The sequence below is a fragment of the Phyllobates terribilis genome, unplaced genomic scaffold, assembly GCF_046119375.1.
Source record: "Phyllobates terribilis strain yellow unplaced genomic scaffold, ASM4611937v1 Scaffold_8__6_contigs__length_399053987, whole genome shotgun sequence".
In the NCBI taxonomy this organism is placed as follows: domain Eukaryota; kingdom Metazoa; phylum Chordata; class Amphibia; order Anura; family Dendrobatidae; genus Phyllobates; species Phyllobates terribilis.
The window spans coordinates 261,320,049-261,337,368 of record NW_027362768.1 but is presented as its reverse complement, the minus strand read 5'-3'; the positions used below and the strand labels follow the sequence as shown (position 1 = coordinate 261,337,368).

General features: G+C 49.0%; 1 protein-coding gene across 1 annotated transcript in view; it reads left to right on the top strand.

Annotated features, from left to right (window-relative positions):
• LOC141157211 (cytochrome P450 2D15-like) overlaps positions 1-17,320 on the top strand; it is a 550,445-nt gene that overhangs the window by 412,390 nt on the left and 120,735 nt on the right. The window contains exons 6-8 of the mRNA XM_073644200.1: positions 2,688-2,829; positions 4,189-4,376; positions 4,661-4,802. Coding sequence (XP_073500301.1) covers positions 2,688-2,829; positions 4,189-4,376; positions 4,661-4,802 — 472 coding nt within the window. The remainder of the gene's footprint in view (positions 1-2,687; positions 2,830-4,188; positions 4,377-4,660; positions 4,803-17,320) is intronic.

The following is a 17,320-nucleotide window of genomic DNA, read 5'->3' as shown; positions in this document are numbered from 1 at the left end:
ACACACACTCTGTATATAACACTTTTCATTAGATTGTATTGGTTGACAGTAATAGTATTAATAGTGGTCAACAAGTAAAAGTATATTCAGTGTTTATCAGGTGGCTAATGGTCGTGTAGTCGATGGGAGGTATGTATCACAGAGATGGCTGGTCTCTGATGTAGCCCGGTGAATTTTCTTTAGTGCATGCCTGCACTAAGAGGACTAATTGTTGCACCTGGGAGCCGGGGTATGGGTTGCTAGGAGAGAATGGGCGGGTCCAGCAACCCATATACCTCACCTCTGGGTGTGGTTAACAGTCTATAAAATGGCTGCTGTTTGCCACATGTTCTGTGTGTTTGGAGGGAGAAGGCCTCTTGTGTGTGTTTGTCTTCAGGCCAAGCCAGGACACTGGAAGCTACCCCAGCTTGTGTGGCACACAGGCCTGAGTGAGCAGAGACCTGCTTAGGACATTTATACGTTTGCCTGATCTCAAGGCCATTTGCTTTTCTGTTTTGCTTCTGGGTTTATTAAGCAATAAACCCAAATGAACTTTTAAAAAGGAACATGCCTCCTGTTTTCCTCCCTTCGCACCCGAGCGAGTAAAACCCCTACAATTGGTGCTAGACGTGCGGGCAGTGCAGCGTTCCCAGCAGAGACGTGTGACTGCTACAGGAAGGACTGCATGTCCTGGGTCAAATCTGTCGCAAGCCAGTAAGTATTGCCAGACAAAATGGAGGACCTGCTGAAACACTTGGTCCAGTCGCAGCAGCAGGAGACCAACCGACTGTTACAGCAGAACCAGCAGGAACAACAGCAGCAGGATGAGCACACCAACCCCAAGTCCGGCTGATGACACCCACGTCCGGAAGGTGGTAAGACGGGCCTTGCAGAAAATGACCCCAGGGGATGACGTTGAGGCCTTCCTGACAGTGTTTGAAAGGGTCGCCGAGTTGGAGAAACTTCCGCCAGAGCATTGGGCATAGGTACTGGCACTATATACTTTACGGGAGAGCCCCAGAAGGCATACTATGACTTAGCTTTGCAGGACGCCAAAGTATGGCAAGCTAAAATCTGAGATTCCCACACGGTTGACAATGACTATCGGGGTGCAGCGGGTTCACCGCTGGGCGTATCACCGGCACAAACCACCTCACTCCCAAATGTTTGACCTGTTGCACCTGGTCCAGAAGTGGCTGCAGCTAGAGTCCTCTACGCCGGCGCAGATAATAGAGCAGGTGGTAATGGACCGGTTTGTGCACTCACTACCAAGGCGCATACAGACTTGAGTTACCCAGGGTGACCCCCGGAATGCCGATGAACTGATCGAGAGATACCAGGGGATTGAAGGCTCTTTGGGAAGGCAGCCCAATCCATACTGTTTGTACCAGCAAGGGACAGAGGCCCAAAAGGGGGTGGGGTGGCCAAGGTCCAAAGGGGCGGGGAGGTGGTGCCCAAGATCCCTACGGGTGATGATGTTTGCTGGAGGTGCCATGGCCCAGGCCATATAGCCGCCCGTTGTCCCCTGACCCCCGAGCAGATGGACTACATAGGATGTAGTTATTATTATTATTATGCGTATTCGGCATGCAGTGTGAACTGTCCACCCAGCGAGGGGCCATAAGCATGTCCCGTGAAGGTGAAGGGGAGAGAGGTAACAGCACTGCTAGACTCAGGGAGTCTGGTGACCTTTGTGAGGGCCACCCTTCCTCTCCAACTGATCCCCGTGGAAAAAGTCGGCCTACAGTGCATCCATGGTAATGCCAAGGACTACCCTATGGCCAGAGTGGACATTGAAACGGCCCACGGTACTGAGTCCCACGAGGTTGGGGTCGTTCAGGACTTGTTGGACCCCATCATTATAGGCCGGGACTTTTGTTTATTTTGGGATCTGTGGGGAAAGGTTCTGGGTTCGCTGGTTCACATAGCACCACAGACAGGTTTCCCTTTTGTGTCCTTGTGGGGGATGAGGAGGTAGTGTCCCCTGAGTCCGATATTCCAGAGTTAGGGGTGATCGGTGAGAATTTGGGGTCTGCCCAACATAGGGACCTAACTCTGAAGGAAGCCTTCAATAATGTCACCGCCATAAATGGGGTTGCACAGGAGCCGGGGGCTGACACAAGATTTCCCTATTTTATGATGAGCGGGGAGTTTTTGTACTGGGTCACGAAAGTGAGGGAACAGCTGGTGGAACAGTTAATAGTGCCGGGTCCCTATAGACGGAAGGTGTTGGACATGGTCCATTCACATATCTTGGGGGGACATCTAGGGGTGGAAAAAAAACAAAAACACAGGAACGGATTATGCAGAGTTTCTGTTGGCCCGGGTGTCACCGGGAAATATTAAAGTATTGCAGGTCCTGCCCTACGTGCCAGCTAGCCGCCCCCACCTCTCACTTTCAAAGTCCCCTCGTGAAAACGCCCATTATTGAAATGCTGTTCGAGAAAATTGCCATGGACTTGGTCGGTCCCCTGGGTAAATCTGCTCATGGGCATCAATATATCTTGGACTATGCCACATGTTATCTGGAACCAATTCCCCTGAGAAACTCCTCTAGCCCGCAAATTGGTCCACGTTTTCTCCCGGACAGGTTTACAAACTCTGTGGTCTCATATTAGCCAATGTTTCCTCAGGCAGGACAGTATAGGACAAATAACTCTTGGTAGATATAACCCAAGCACCATATTACTAAAACTGATTTCTTGTAGGTGAAAGGAGATGGTTCCAGTAGTTTTAATGAAACAAACCTGTTCTTGACAACATATGATTTATTTATCGCGGGGTCAGAAACTACAAGTATCACCCTGAGGTGGGCAGTGATGTTTATGCTCCTCTACCCAGATGTGCAATGTGAGTAAAACATATCATATACTGTAGTAAGGTGTAGTAATCACATTGTAAAGTTACAGAGGCGTAGCTAGGGATTTGGAGCGGGGGGGGGGGGGGTGAAACTCTTGAGTGGGCCCCTAACCAGGTAACCACAATTACAAATATGGTGGCACACTCTAATAATGGATGTAGAAGAACCTCAGCAGATGACCACGCTGTTACTAAAAAAATCTCTATACAAAGATCAAACACTACCGCCATATGGTGACATATCGTGGTAGACACCAGTCCTGCAGAACATAAGAGATTACAGTACAGTTATTCATGACTTACAGCTGAGTCATTCACTTTTTCCGTCATTTCCATCTGGTCCAGACAGACATGACAACTTCTCCAGCCAGCACTCGGCTGCAGAGATTACAACAAAGACATGTATAACTTCTCACATTTCAGGCACCATCCCCAACTTTCACAAACTCCTTTTCCTGCTCATACCACCATGCTGAGCTGCTGCTGCCATATGTGCTCCTATTACTGCACCTACTGTGTGGTACTGTGAGCCCTCTAATTTTCCTTCAACTGGAAACCTAGATCCACCTTTCCTTGCACTTAGAAAGTATGATGTCAAAAGTTCCCCCAAAAGACTGTAAAGTAATCCTGAATAGAATTCCTCCACAGTACTCTCCGCATGTACAGTATGATGACCTACTGTACTCCAACCCTCAACTCCCCCAAAAATGTTTGGTGACTTCAACACAGTATGATCCCCCAACTGTGACTCTCACACAGCCCTCAATGCAGTATAATGGGCCTACATACAGTATATTGGCCCTACAACTCTCCACACTGTATACACAGTATGATGGACCCCATACAAACCTACACACTGTATAATTGCTTGCATACAGTATAAAGTGCCCCATAGTCCATACAGTATAATGCACCCCATAGTCTATACAGTATAATGCACTCTCCATACTTTTCCATATATCATAATTTAACCCACAGTCCTCCGTATAGTATAATGCACGCCAAAGTCCTCCATATTGTATAATGCACTCTCTATACAGTATAATGCACTCCATAGTCCATACAGTATAATGGATCCCATAGTCCATACAGTATAATGCATCCCATAGTCCTCTGTATAGTATAATGCACCCCATAGTCCCTATAGCATAATGCATCCCATTGTCCTCTGTATAGTATAATGCACCCCATAGTCCCTATAGCATAATGCACCCCATAGTCCATGCATCCCATATAAATATTAAAAGTCTGACTGACACTTCCAAAACAGAAAACTTTAGGGTATGGGTATGTTCACCATATAGTAAGATATGGATAAATATTCCTGTAGTAACGCTCATTTGTTTTCAGCCAAAGTACAGGAAGAAATTGATCAAGTAATTGGAAGAGACCGGAAACCGACAATGGGGGATGTTCTACAAATGCCATACACTAATGCTGTGATCCATGAAGTGCAACGATATGGAGACATTGCTCCCTTGTCTTTGCCTCACATGACCTACCGAGACATGGAGATAAAAGGTTACCTTATTCCAAAGGTAAAATCCAATCAGTAATGTCTCAGATTTTTGTACTATTAGAAATATGATGGAAATATCCTGGGTCTACACTGATAAATATGACAGATAGCAATAAGCCTGAACACAAATCATTCTGTTGCTGAGCACATGAGAAAACCTGTTCTTCTTACAAGAATAGTGGCGCTGTAACAATACTATACATTACATACCGTAGTAGCACAGCAGGTGTATATATAAGGACATAATGTCTGCAAACATTTTTATGTCTATTTCTTTAACATTTTTCATCCTTTTTTCCACAGGGCACCACTATCATCACCAACCTGTCCTCTGTGCTGAAAGATCATGAAGTCTGGGAGAAACCTTTCCAATTTTACCCAAAACATTTCCTTGATGAGAATGGAAAGTTTGTAAAACGAGAGGCATTTATCCCATTTTCTATAGGTAATGAAGGTCTTCTTTGTATTAGTGATCATCTCTTTTATACAAGGGTTATAGATTATTGGCACAGTATAGCTACTGTGATAACTTAGGGATCAGCTGGCTCCCTGGATGGTTTTCTACTAGATAGATGTTGGCACTCAAATAAGTGAGGGGGTTAGCTTCTATACAGGTCACAATCTGCTTTATTAGCTTCATACATATCAATGCAAGTACTTCACCATGCAAATAAATCCTTGGTTGTCTGACCACTAATTACATAGTAATCCTTGCCATCTGAGGCTGATGGGCCTACAGGCCAGCAACTTAGAACACATCACAGTCCATACTGGTGACACCCACATGTCTTGAAACAGTATATCCTTCTCCATAATGGGAGGTATTTTATGAGCATGTCTCACTTTTTTTTTATAGGAGTTGCTGTTGGATATTTAGCCTCCATATACAGCCCACATCCTGGTCAGCCCTGATAGCAATGGAGAATTCTCTGCTCTTCTCCAGCAGAATAGAACGTATTTTCACCAATATTCCATAAAAACTCAACTTCTGTAATGTGCTGACTACACTACCCAGAGCTGAAACACAACCAAGTGCATACAATGTGAGACTTTGTAATTTAGATTATTTCAATAATTGAATTCACTCTTATTACTTATACTGGCTACAAGTAGTGATGAGCGAGCACTAAAATACTCGGGTGCTTGAAGCTCGGGTCGAGCACATTGGAATACTTGGGTGCTCGACCCAAGCAACGAGCCCAATAGTCTATGGGAAACGCGAGCATTTTTCTGGCGGTCCCCCCCGGCGGTCTGCAGAAGGTCAAAAATTGCCCAAATCGATGAGAACAGTGCTCAATTAATCGTCAGAGAGGCAGAATATACAGGCAGACAGGCAGGCAGGGTATATAGGAGGGTGCATGAAAAACATAGCAGGGCACTCAGAACACACTAGTGCCCTCCGATTTTCATGCACCCTTCTCTTTAAAAAATCCGGCAATTCAGCAGCCGCAGACAGTTATAACATCGGTACCCGACAATTTAAAGCAGAAAGAATAGAGCATCACACATAGATTAGATAGATAGAAACATGTCAGTCACATACAGTACAGACCAAAAGTTTAGACACACCTTCTCATATAAAAAAATTTCTGTATTTTCATGACTTTGAAAATTGTAAATTCACACTGAAGGCATCAAAACTATGAATTAACACATGTGGAATTATATACTTAACAAAAAAGTGTGAAACAACTGAAAACATGTCTTATATTTTAGGTTCTTCAAAGTAGCCACCTTTTGCTTTGATGACTGCTTTGCACACTCTTGGCATTCTCTTGATGAGCTTCAAGAGGTAGTCACCGGAAATGGTTTTCACTTCACAGGTGTGCCCTGTCAGGTTTAAAAAGTGGGATTTCTTGTCTTATAAATGGGGTTGGGACCATCAGTTGTGTTGTGCAGAAGTCAGGTGGATACACAGCTGATAGTCTTACTGAATAGACTGTTAGAATTTGTATTATGGCAAGAAAAAAGCAGCTAAGTAAAGAAAAATGAGTGGCCATCATTACTTGAAGAAATGAAGGTCAGTCAGTGAGAAAAATTGGGCAAACTTTGAAAATGTCCCCAAGTGCAGTTGCAAAAGCCATCAAGCGCTACAAAGAAACTGGCTCAAATGAGGACCGCCCCAGGAAAGGAAGACCAAGAGTCACCTCTGCTTCTGAGGATAAGTTTACCAGCCTCAGAAATCACAGATTAACAGCAGCTCAGATTAGAGATCAGGTCAATGCCACACAGAGTTCTAGCAGCAGACACATCTCTTCAACAACTGTTAAGAGGAGACTTTGTGCAGCAGGCCTTCATGGTAAAATAGCTGCTAGGAAACCACTGCTAAGGACAGGCAACAAGCAGAAGAGACTTGTTTGGGCTAAAGAACCCAAGGAATGAACATTAGACCAGTGGAAATCTGTGCTTTGGTCTGATGAGTCCAAATCTGAGATCTTTGGTTCCAACCACCTTGTCTTTGTGCGACGCATAAAAGGTGAACGGATGGACTCTACATGCCTGGTTCCCACCGTGAAGCATGGAGGAGGAGGTGTGATGGTGTAGTGGTGCTTTTCTTGAGACACTGTTGGGGATTTATTCAAAATTGAAGGCATACTGAACCAGCATGGCTACCACAGCATCTTGCAGCGGCATGCTATTCCATCCGGTTTGCGTTTAGTTGGACCATCATTTATTTTTCAACAGCACAGTGACCCCAAACACACCTCCAGGCTGTGTAAGGGCTATTTGACCAAGAAGGAGAGTGATGGGGTGCTACGCCAGATGACCTGGCCACCACAATCACCAGACATGAACCCAATTGAGATGGTTTGGGGTGAGCTGGAGCGCTGAGTAAAGGCAAAAGGGCCAACAAGTGCTAAGCATCTCTGGGAACTCCTTCAAGATTGTTGGAAGACCATTTCCGGTGACTACCTCTTGAAGCTCATCAAGACAATGCCAAGAGTGTGCAAAGCAGTCATCAAAGCAAAAGGTGGCTACTTTGAAGAACCTAGAATATAAGACACATTTTCAGTTGTTTCACACTTTTTTGTTAAGTATATAATTCTACATGTGTTAATTCATAGTTTTGATGCCTTCAGTGTGAATGTACAATTTTCATAGTCATGAAAATACAGAAAAATCTTTAAATGAGAAGGTGTGTCCAAACTTTTGGTCTGTACTGTATATAATAAGTACAGTGACAGTGTTGGTTACTGTATGTAACGGGTCTGGGAGGTGGAACCTCTGAGCTACTATACAAAGGGGCAGTCCTTGTAAGGAAGCGGGTGGCTCCCTGGGAAGGCGGGTAGATAGTCACGGCAAGTGACAGGGACAGTCTCTGGGTAGAAGGGCAGGAGGTCACGGCTAGTGACGGGAACAGTCTCTTGACAGGCGGGTGGTCACGGCAAGTGATGGCTGAGCCTCCAGGTAGGCTAGCAGGCGGGTAGCAGGTGAGCGCTCCCAGGGGAGCGGGTAAGAGTCTCTCGGCTGGCTGGCAGGTGGTCACGGTAAGTGACGGCAGAGCCTCCAGGTAGGCTAGCTGGCGGGTAGCAGGTGAGCGCTCCAAGGTGAGCGGGTAAGAGTCTCTCGGCTGGCTGGCAGGTGGTCACGGCAAGTGACGGCAGAGCCTCCAGGTAGGCTAGCTGGCGGGTAGCAGGTGAGCGCTCCCAGGTGAGCGGATAAGAGTCTCTGGGCTGGCTGACAGGTCGTCTCAGGCAGGTATCAGGCAGGTTCATCCTGATCCGCAGGCGAGCTGGTCCATAGACAGACTGGCGGATGCTGGTAGACAGACTGTCGGACTGCAGGGAATGCAAGCAGGTAGACAGAGCTGGAAAGCAGACTGGCAACGGGACCTGAGGGCTGATGCAGAGGTGAAAGGCTTTGCAACAACTTTGCTCGGGCACCTCCATTTTGGAGGAGGTGCCTTATATATGGGAGCTCAACCGGCAATTGGCCGGGGGCTCCTTAGGACGGCGCGCGCGGCCACTAAGCACAGTGCCCAGGAAGCGGCGAGCGCTGCCAGCAGCGCGGGAAGAGGACACCGAGGACGGAGCAGGGAGGTGAGAGGAACGGCGTCTCTGCCTAGCAGGAGGCAGGGACGCCGATGCTACAGTACCCCCCCCTTTAGGCCTCCCCCTTTTTTAGGCCGGAGAGAAATTTATCAAGGATGAGCGGGGCATGGATGTTCTCCCGGGGCTCCCACGTTCTCTCCTCAGGACCAAACCCCTTCCAATCCACTAGAAAAAAGGTCTTTCCTCTTACCCTTTTGGTGGCCAGAATGCTCTCTACCTCAAACTCGTCTTCAGCGGAAACCGGAGCAGGAGGCGTACCTGTAGACTTGGAAAAAGAGTTAAGTACCACAGGTTTGAGGAGAGATACATGAAAGGAGTTAGGGATCCGCAAGTTGGCTGGGAGTTTCAATTTATAGGCCACCGGGTTGATTTGTTTGATAACTTCCAGTGGGCCGATGAACCGGGGCCCTAACTTGTAGGAAGGAATCTTGAGCCGGACATACTTGGACGAGAGCCAAACTTTATCTCCAGGACGGAATTGAGGCGGATATAGACGTCTTTTGTCAGTCTGTTTCTTCATCCGCTCGGAGGACTGAAGTGCGGATCTGGTACTCTCCCAAATGGAGGAGAATTCACTAACAAGAGATTCCGCGGCCGGATTATCCACCGAGGCGGAGACGGGAAACGGGATCTGAGGATGTTGACCATAGACAATAAAAAACGGGGATTTGGAGGAAGACTCGCTCTCGTGATTGTTATAGGAAAATTCGGCCCACGGTAAAAGATCCACCCAGTCGGAATGGTGGGCATTAACAAAGTGCCGGAGGTAACTGGTTAAACTTTGGTTGATCTTATCTACTTGACCATTGGACTGTGGGTGATAAGCAGAGGAGAAGTCCAAGGTGACCCCCAGCAGTTTACACATGGCTCTCCAGAAGCGAGAGGTGAACTGAACTCCTCGGTCGGATACGATGTGGAGAGGGAGACCATGAAGACGGAAAATATGATGTATAAAGTCTTTAGCCAATTCAGATGCAGACGGAAGGCCCGGCAGGGGAATGAAGTGAGCCATCTTAGAGAAGCGGTCAGCAACCACCCAGATGACCGTACAACCAGCAGAGACAGGGAGATCCGTTATAAAGTCCATGGCTATATGCTGCCACAGGGCAGCAGGTATGGGAAGAGGCAGAAGGCGGCCGGCTGGCAGATGTCTAGGAACCTTGTTGCGGGCGCAGGACGCACAGGCTGAGACAAAGTCTATTACGTCCTTGTGCAGGGTAGGCCACCAGTAATGCCAGGTAATAAGCAGGAGGGTCTTTTTCTGGCCAGCTTGGCCAGCTAGCTTAGACGAATGTCCCCAGTGTAGGACTTTCTCACGATCAGGTACTGTTACGAACGTCTTACCAGGTGGAAGACGATTAAGATCCACGGGGGCCACCAGCATTACCTTGGCGGGGTCGATTATGTGCTTTGGCTCCTCCTCTAGATCGGAGAACAAAAAGGATCGGGACAAGGCATCAGCTTTGATATTTTTGTCTGCCGGGCGAAAATGAAGAATGAAATCAAAGCGGGCGAAGAACAAGGACCACCGGGCTTGGCGCGGGTTAAGTCTTTGGGCACTCTGGAGATAAGCCAAGTTTTTGTGATCCGTGTAGATTATTACCGGGTGAAGAGCCCCCTCGAGCAAGTAACGCCACTCCTCCAGTGCCAACTTAATGGCTGACAATTCTCGGTCTCCTATAGAATAATTGCGCTCAGATGAGGAGAAGAGTTTGGAGAAGAAGCCGCAGGTTACCATTCTTCCGGAAGACGACTTTTGGGTGAGCACCGCTCTGGCTCCGGAGGAGGAAGCGTCTACTTCTAAGAAGAATTGTTTGTGGCTGTCCGGACGGTGCAGCACAGGAGCAGAGGAGAAAGCTTGTTTCAAGGACAGGAAGGCCTCCTCTGCCTCGGGCGGCCATTCTTTGGGATTAGCGCCCTTGCGGGTGAGTGCAGAGATAGGGGCAGTCCGGGAAGAGAAGTGTGGAATGAAGAGGCGGTAGTAGTTGGCGAAGCCCAGGAACCGCTGGATAGCCTTTAACCCATCCGGTCGGGGCCACTTCTGGATGGCAGAAAGTTTCTCAGGATCCATTCGTAAACCGGTCTGAGAGATGATGTAGCCCAGAAATGGAAGTGAAGTCTGCTCAAAGAGGCTCTTCTCAAATTTTGCGTAGAGGTGGTTTTGCCTGAGCCTGAGCAGGACCTGACGAACGTCCCTCCGGTGTGTAGGGAGATCCGGAGAGAAGACCAAGATGTCGTCCTGGTATACCACCACGCAGGAGTAGAGAAGGTTGTGGAAGATATCATTGACCAACTCTTGAAAGACGGCGGGAGCATTACAGAGACCGAAGGGCATTACGAGGTATTCATAGAGGCCGTCCCGGGTGTTGAATGCCGTCTTCCATTCATCCCCCTGACGGATACGAACCAGGTTATAGGCCCCACAGAGATCCAGCTTGGTGAAGATTCTAGCACCCCTCAGACGGTCAAATAATTCGGGAATGAGTGGAAGGGGGTATTTATTCTTCACCGTGATCTGGTTAAGGCCTCTATAGTCTATGCAGGGACGGAGTGAGCTGTCCTTTTTAACGAAGAAGAAACCTGCTCCCGCCGGGGAGGTAGATTTCCGGATAAATCCCCGGGCCAGGTTCTCCTCGATATATTCAGACATGGACCGGGTCTCAGCAGCGGACAAAGGGTAGATACGCCCTCGGGGCGGAGTAGCGCCAGGTACCAAGGCGATGGGGCAATCGTATGGTCTATGAGGAGGTAATGTCTCTGCTTCCTTTTTATTAAAGACATCAGCATAAGACCAATAGGGTACCGGCAGGCCGGGTAGATTGGCTGGGGAAGGAGAAGGACGGGCAGGACGAACGGGAACTAAACAAGTCTTATGGCAGTCCTGTCCCCAGCGAAGGACTTCTCCGGTCTGCCAATCAAGCACGTGTGCATGTCTCTGGAACCAAGGTAGGCCAAGCAAAAGGGCATGAGAGAGTCCAGATAGAACATGAAAGAAGATGCTCTCAGAGTGCAGCATTCCCACCTGCAGAGTTATGGGTTCGGTGATAAGTTGGATGGGATGCGGTAAGAGACCCCCGTCCACAGAGGCGACAGATAAGGGTTCGACCAGAGATTTGGTGGGAATGTGGTATTTCTCTACCAGGGACTGAGAAATGAGATTTCCGGCAGCTTCAGAATCAAGTTGAGCTAGTTCAAAGTAACGGTTCTCCCCGCAGATGATAGAGACCGACAGCATCAGAGATGGAGAGGGTTTACTCTTGTCTAGGACAACCTCTCTGAGCGATCCTAGACACAGGCTTTCCCGACCTCTCCAGGCAGGAACGGATCTGGTGCTCCTTACTGCCACAGTAGAAGCAGCTCCACTCGGCACGGCGTGACTCTTGACGGGTTTTGACCATCTTGGTCGGGTCGACCTGCATAGGCTCGGGTGAGTGCGCCTGGGGAGTAACAGAGGAAGTGACGGGATTCTGGAAGGTAGGAGCAAGGCGAGGAAACCTCCTCTCACGGGTGACCTCTCTGGTACGCTCCTGGAATCGGATGTCAATCCGGGTGGCAAGAGTTATTAAGTCGTCGAGAGTGGTAGGAATGTCCCGAAGGGCAAGTTCATCTTTAATCCGGCCGGATAGACCCTCCCAAAAGATGGACACCAGGGCGTCGTTATCCCAGGCAAGCTCAGAAGCAAGGGTACGGAACAATATGGCATATTGGCCCACGGTGAGACTCCCTTGCCGGAGGCGTAGCAGAGATGAGGCGGATGAGGTCTTCCGTCCTGGTTCATCGAAGACTTTCCGGAAGGCCGTGAGAAAGGCTGGCAGGTTGGACACCAGGGGGGCTCCTCTCTCCCATAGAGGATTTAGCCAGGCCAGCGCCTCCCCAGTGAGATGGGACATGATGAAGGCCACTTTGGCTCGGTCAGTGGAAAACTGGTGTGCCAAAAGTTCGAAGTGCAGGGTGCACTGGTTAATGAAGCCCCGTGCCTGACCGGGATCTCCACCAAAACGAGGCGGAGCGGAAAGGCGGGGACTGGGAAAGGATGCCATGGTATTGATGGACAGCAGCGCTGCCGGGGTAGTAGTTGTGCGAGTGGAAGCAGCTCCCGACGAGGTAGTCAGTGTGTCCAGGCGGGAGTGAACACTAAGCAGGTGGCCCAAGATGGAGTCCTGTTGGGACCTCTGACGGGAAAGTTCATGACATAGGTCCGAGAGCGAGGGAGCTTGGGTGCCACCGGGTTCCATGTCCCGAGCAAACTGTAACGGGTCTGGGAGGTGGAACCTCTGAGCTACTATACAAAGGGGCAGTCCTTGTAAGGAAGCGGGTGGCTCCCAGGGAAGGCGGGCAGATAGTCACGGCAAGTGACAGGGACAGTCTCTGGGTAGAAGGGCAGGAGGTCACGGCTAGTGACGGGAACAGTCTCTTGACAGGCGGGTGGTCACGGCAAGTGACAACAGGGTAGGAGTCTCTAGACAGGCAGGTGGTCACGGCAAGTGACGGCTGAGCCTCCAGGCAGGCTAGCCAAACGGGTAGCAGGTGAGCGCTCCCAGGTGAGCGGGTAAGAGTCTCTCGGCTGGCTGGCTGGTGGTCACGGCAAGTGACGGCAGAGCCTCCAGGTAGGCTAGCTGGCGGGTAGCAGGTGAGCGCTCCCAGGTGAGCGGGTAAGAGTCTCTCGGCTGGCTGGCAGGTGGTCACGGCAAGTGACGGCAGAGCCTCCAGGTAGGCTAGCTGGCGGGTAGCAGGTGAGCGCTCCCAGGTGAGCGGATAAGAGTCTCTGGGCTGGCTGGCAGGTGGTCTCAGGCAGGTATCAGGCAGGTGCTTCCTGATCCGCAGGCGAGCTGTTCCATAGACAGACTGGCAGATGCTGGTAGACAGACTGTCGTACCGCAGGGAATGCAAGCAGGTAGACAGAGCTGGAAAACAGACTGGCAACGGGACCTGAGGGCTGAAGCAGAGGTGAAAGGCTTTGCAACAACTTTGCTCGGGCACCTCCATTTTGGAGGAGGTGCCTTATATATGGGAGCTCCACCAGCAATTGGCCGGGGACTCCATAGGACGGTGCGCGTGGCCCCCTTAAGAGAGGGCGCACGTGCGCGCCCTAAGCACAGTGCCCGGGAAGCTGCGAGCGCTGCCAGCAGCGCGGGAAGGGGACCCCGAGGACGGAGCAGGGAGGTGAGAGGAACGGCGTCTCTGCCTAGCAGGAGGCAGGGACGCCGACGCTACACTGTACTTGTAATTTAGTGTTAAAATAAAGGATTTATTAAAAAAAAAAATTGGCGTGGGGGTTCCCCGTAATTTTAGTCTCTAGCAGAGGTTAAGCAGACGGCTGGGGCAGATGCTTGAAGCCTTGGAAGGGAGTAATACCCATGGAGCTTCCTAGGCTACTAATATCAGCCCCCAGCTGAATACCTAGCCTTTACTAGCTATTAAAATGGGTGACCCCAAAAAAAAAAAAAAGGACGTGGGGTCCCCCCTATTTTAATAGCTAGCAAAGGCTAGGCAGACAGCTGGGAGCTGATATTAATAGCCCAGGAAGGGTGCCATGAATATTGGCCCCCTCCCAAGCTAGAAACACCAGCCGTCAGCCACCCCAGAAATGGCACATCCATAGGATGTGCCAATTCTGGCACTTAGCCTCACTCTTCCCACTGCCCTGTAGCGGTGGCAGTGGGGTAATAGGGCTGGGGTTGATGTCAGATTATAATGCCAGCTGACATCAAGCCCAGGTTAGTAATGGAGAGGCGTCTATAAGACGCCCCCATTACTAACCCCATAGTGAAAGTTAAAAAAAAAACACCAACACCCAGAATAAAATCCTTTAATTGAAATAAAGACACAATACTTTAATGTTCTAAATTAAACTCTACTTACCGTATAGCCCATTCCAGCTGAAGCCAACGATCTCCTGCAATAAAAGTAAAATAATTAACCAACCTCATCCTTACCTTTCCATGGTTCCCAGGACAGCTGCAGCTCTGCTACATTGACAAGACAGGCTGGATTGCAGCAGAACGCTGCCATCCAGCTTGCCATGCCGCAGACGCTGAGAAGCTCCTCAGTGAAGCTCCTCAGTGTCTGGCTGTGACGGCATCCAGATGAGCCGAGTTCATGCCCAATGAACTCAGCTCACCTCGTGCACGTCACTGACAGCGTGGGAGAATTCTCCTGCTCAAGCGGTGCCGGCAAATGACGTCACCGCTTGAGCAGGAGAATTCTCCCACGCTGGGATGGCATTGAGATGGCAGGCTGGATGGTAGCAGAACGCTGCCATCCAGCATGCCATACTTCAGAGACATTGCCTGCGCTCCGCACTGTCTTATAGACGCCTCTCCATTACTAACCTGGGCTTGATGTCAGCTGGCATTATAAGCTGACATCAACCCCAGTCCTATTACCCCACTGCCACCGCTACAGGGCAGTGGGAAGAGCGAGGCTAAGTGCCAGAACAGGCGCATCCTACGGATGCGCCATTTCTGTGGCGGCTGATGACTGTTGTTTCAAGCCAGGGAGGGGGCCAATATTCATGGCACCCTTCCTGGGCTATTAATATCAGCCCCCAGCTGTCTGCCAAGCCTTTGCTAGCTATTAAAATAGGGGGGACCCCACGTCATTTTTTTTTGTGTCCCCCATTTTAATAGCTAGTAAAGGCTAGGTATTCAGCTGGGGGCTGATATTAGTAGCCTGGGAAGCTTCGTGGGTATTACCCCCTTCCCAGGCTTCAAACATCTGCCCCAGCCATCTGCTTAACCTCCGCTAGAGACTAAAATTAGGCGGAACCCCACGCCAATTTTATTTTTAATAAATCCTTTATTTTAACACTAAATGACAAGTACAGTAACCAACACTGTCACTGTACTTATTATATATGTGACTGACATGTTTCTATCTATCTAATCTATGTGTGATGCTCTATTCTTTCTGTTCTAAATTGTCGGGTACCGATGTATGCCGCTTATGAATTGCCGGCTTTTCATGTTTCACTGTGAGCACTGTTCCCATCGATTTGGGCAATCACTGTAATGCCACAACCGCCATGGCTGTGGCACTACAGTGAGTGGCAGACAATCCCTGCATGATTGGTGCTCTAAGTAGCGCCAAACATGCAGGACGGGGACCCGAGCATCACGCAAGTACTCGGCGAGCTCCAAGCATCTCGAGTACCGAGATGCTCGGGTGAGTACCGAGCAGTGGCGAGCATGCTCACTCATCACTAGCTACAAGTCCTTACATAAATATTAATAGGAAGGGAAAACCTTATCAAAGAATTATATCTTTTCCATTAAAAGCCTCAGGGAGGACTCCAAAAAAAAGAAAAATCAGCTCCCCTCTGGTGTGTGTCTATTTAGGATAATTGTCAACATCCCTATAATCATGGACACCAGGGGAAATCGCCTAGAAATGTATAAAACAGTACTACAAATTTAAAGCATTAACTAGCTTAAAGGGGTATTCCAATCTAACAAAGTTATTACCTTTCCATTGGATAGGAGATAATAGTTAGATTTGTCTGGACTCCACTGTCAGAGACCTCACTGATCACCAGAATGCGGGACATGCACCAGTAAGAGTGGCAGCTCCATTCGTTGTCTTTGGAAGTAAGGTTGTTAGCTGATCTCAGAACTTGGCTATCTTCATCAGGATCAGACTTTGTATGGAGTGACAGAGATGAGCAAACATTTCAATGTTCAGTTCAGAAATGTTGGCCGAATATTTAGACATTCGCCGATGTTATTTGTCAACATTCGACAAACATTTCCGAACACCATAGAATTCAATAGGGGGACAAAAAAAAAGCGTATACAACACCTTCAAATGGGCCCAAAAGCTGCCAAAACACATCAAATTAGAGGTAGACACCAGGGAAATGCCATCAATTGACCCAGAGTACAAGTACTATAATTACTATTATAGTGACATTTATTCCGTGGCGTGTTACATGTGAAAAGGGGTCACCGACTGGTATAAGAGGAGAGAGGACCCTGTCCGCGACGGTGCACAAACAATGTACAAGGCATGGGTGAGGGTACAGTAGGTCAACGTACAGCTAGTCGTGCAGCGGTATGTTGTAACATGGGTTAACGCAGATTATACCCTTGTCACAAGAAATGGGTCTTCAGCTTCCTTTTCATGGTTTTCACGGTAGGCGACAGTCTGATGTGTTGGGGTACAGCGTTATCACAGTAGGGGAGGTGCACGGGACAAATCTGCTGAGAGCCTAAATCATGGTAAGCTTCCAGGAGCTCATAACTGAGCGGATTAACCCCTGTACCGATTACTATGAAGGTGAAAGGCTTCTAATGAGTGGGAGGAATCAGATGCTGCTGTCTTCTGGCTCCTCTCTGTCACGGTAAACCCATGACACCTTGCAAGCTTCAACATAATGTTCACAAGGTAGACAGCAGTGGTTGTCAGTAGAGATGAGCGTTGTTCTACTCGAACTGTTCGCCAATCTGAAATTCGAGCTGTTTTGGGCGGTGTTCGAGCCGGTCGGCGAACACAAACAATTTGAGAAAAATTCGGCTGTTCGAGGTTATGTTCGATAACTGTTCGTGCACCAAAATCATAACTGGATTTTTTCTCAGTAATGATGAAAATTAATGTTAATACGCAGTTTGAGTGTACAGCGGGGCGGGGGGAGGGGCAGGGGATGGATCTCTGCAGGAACAATGAAGATCTCCATTTTTTTTTCTCTTTCCCGCATTTGCAGTGGGGAGGTGCAATCTGTCAGCCTATCAGCAGCGCACACACGGAGCGAAGTGCTTTTTTTCACACAAGCAAGGGCATGTGTGATTGGCAGTGTATGTCACATGTCCTTGCCCTATAAGACCAAGCCATTTTCCCCGTCGCCACCATTTTCTCACTGCTGCAGCTGCGTGTTAGACGGCACCGCTGTTGCTGTGTGCGCTATACCTTGTTAATT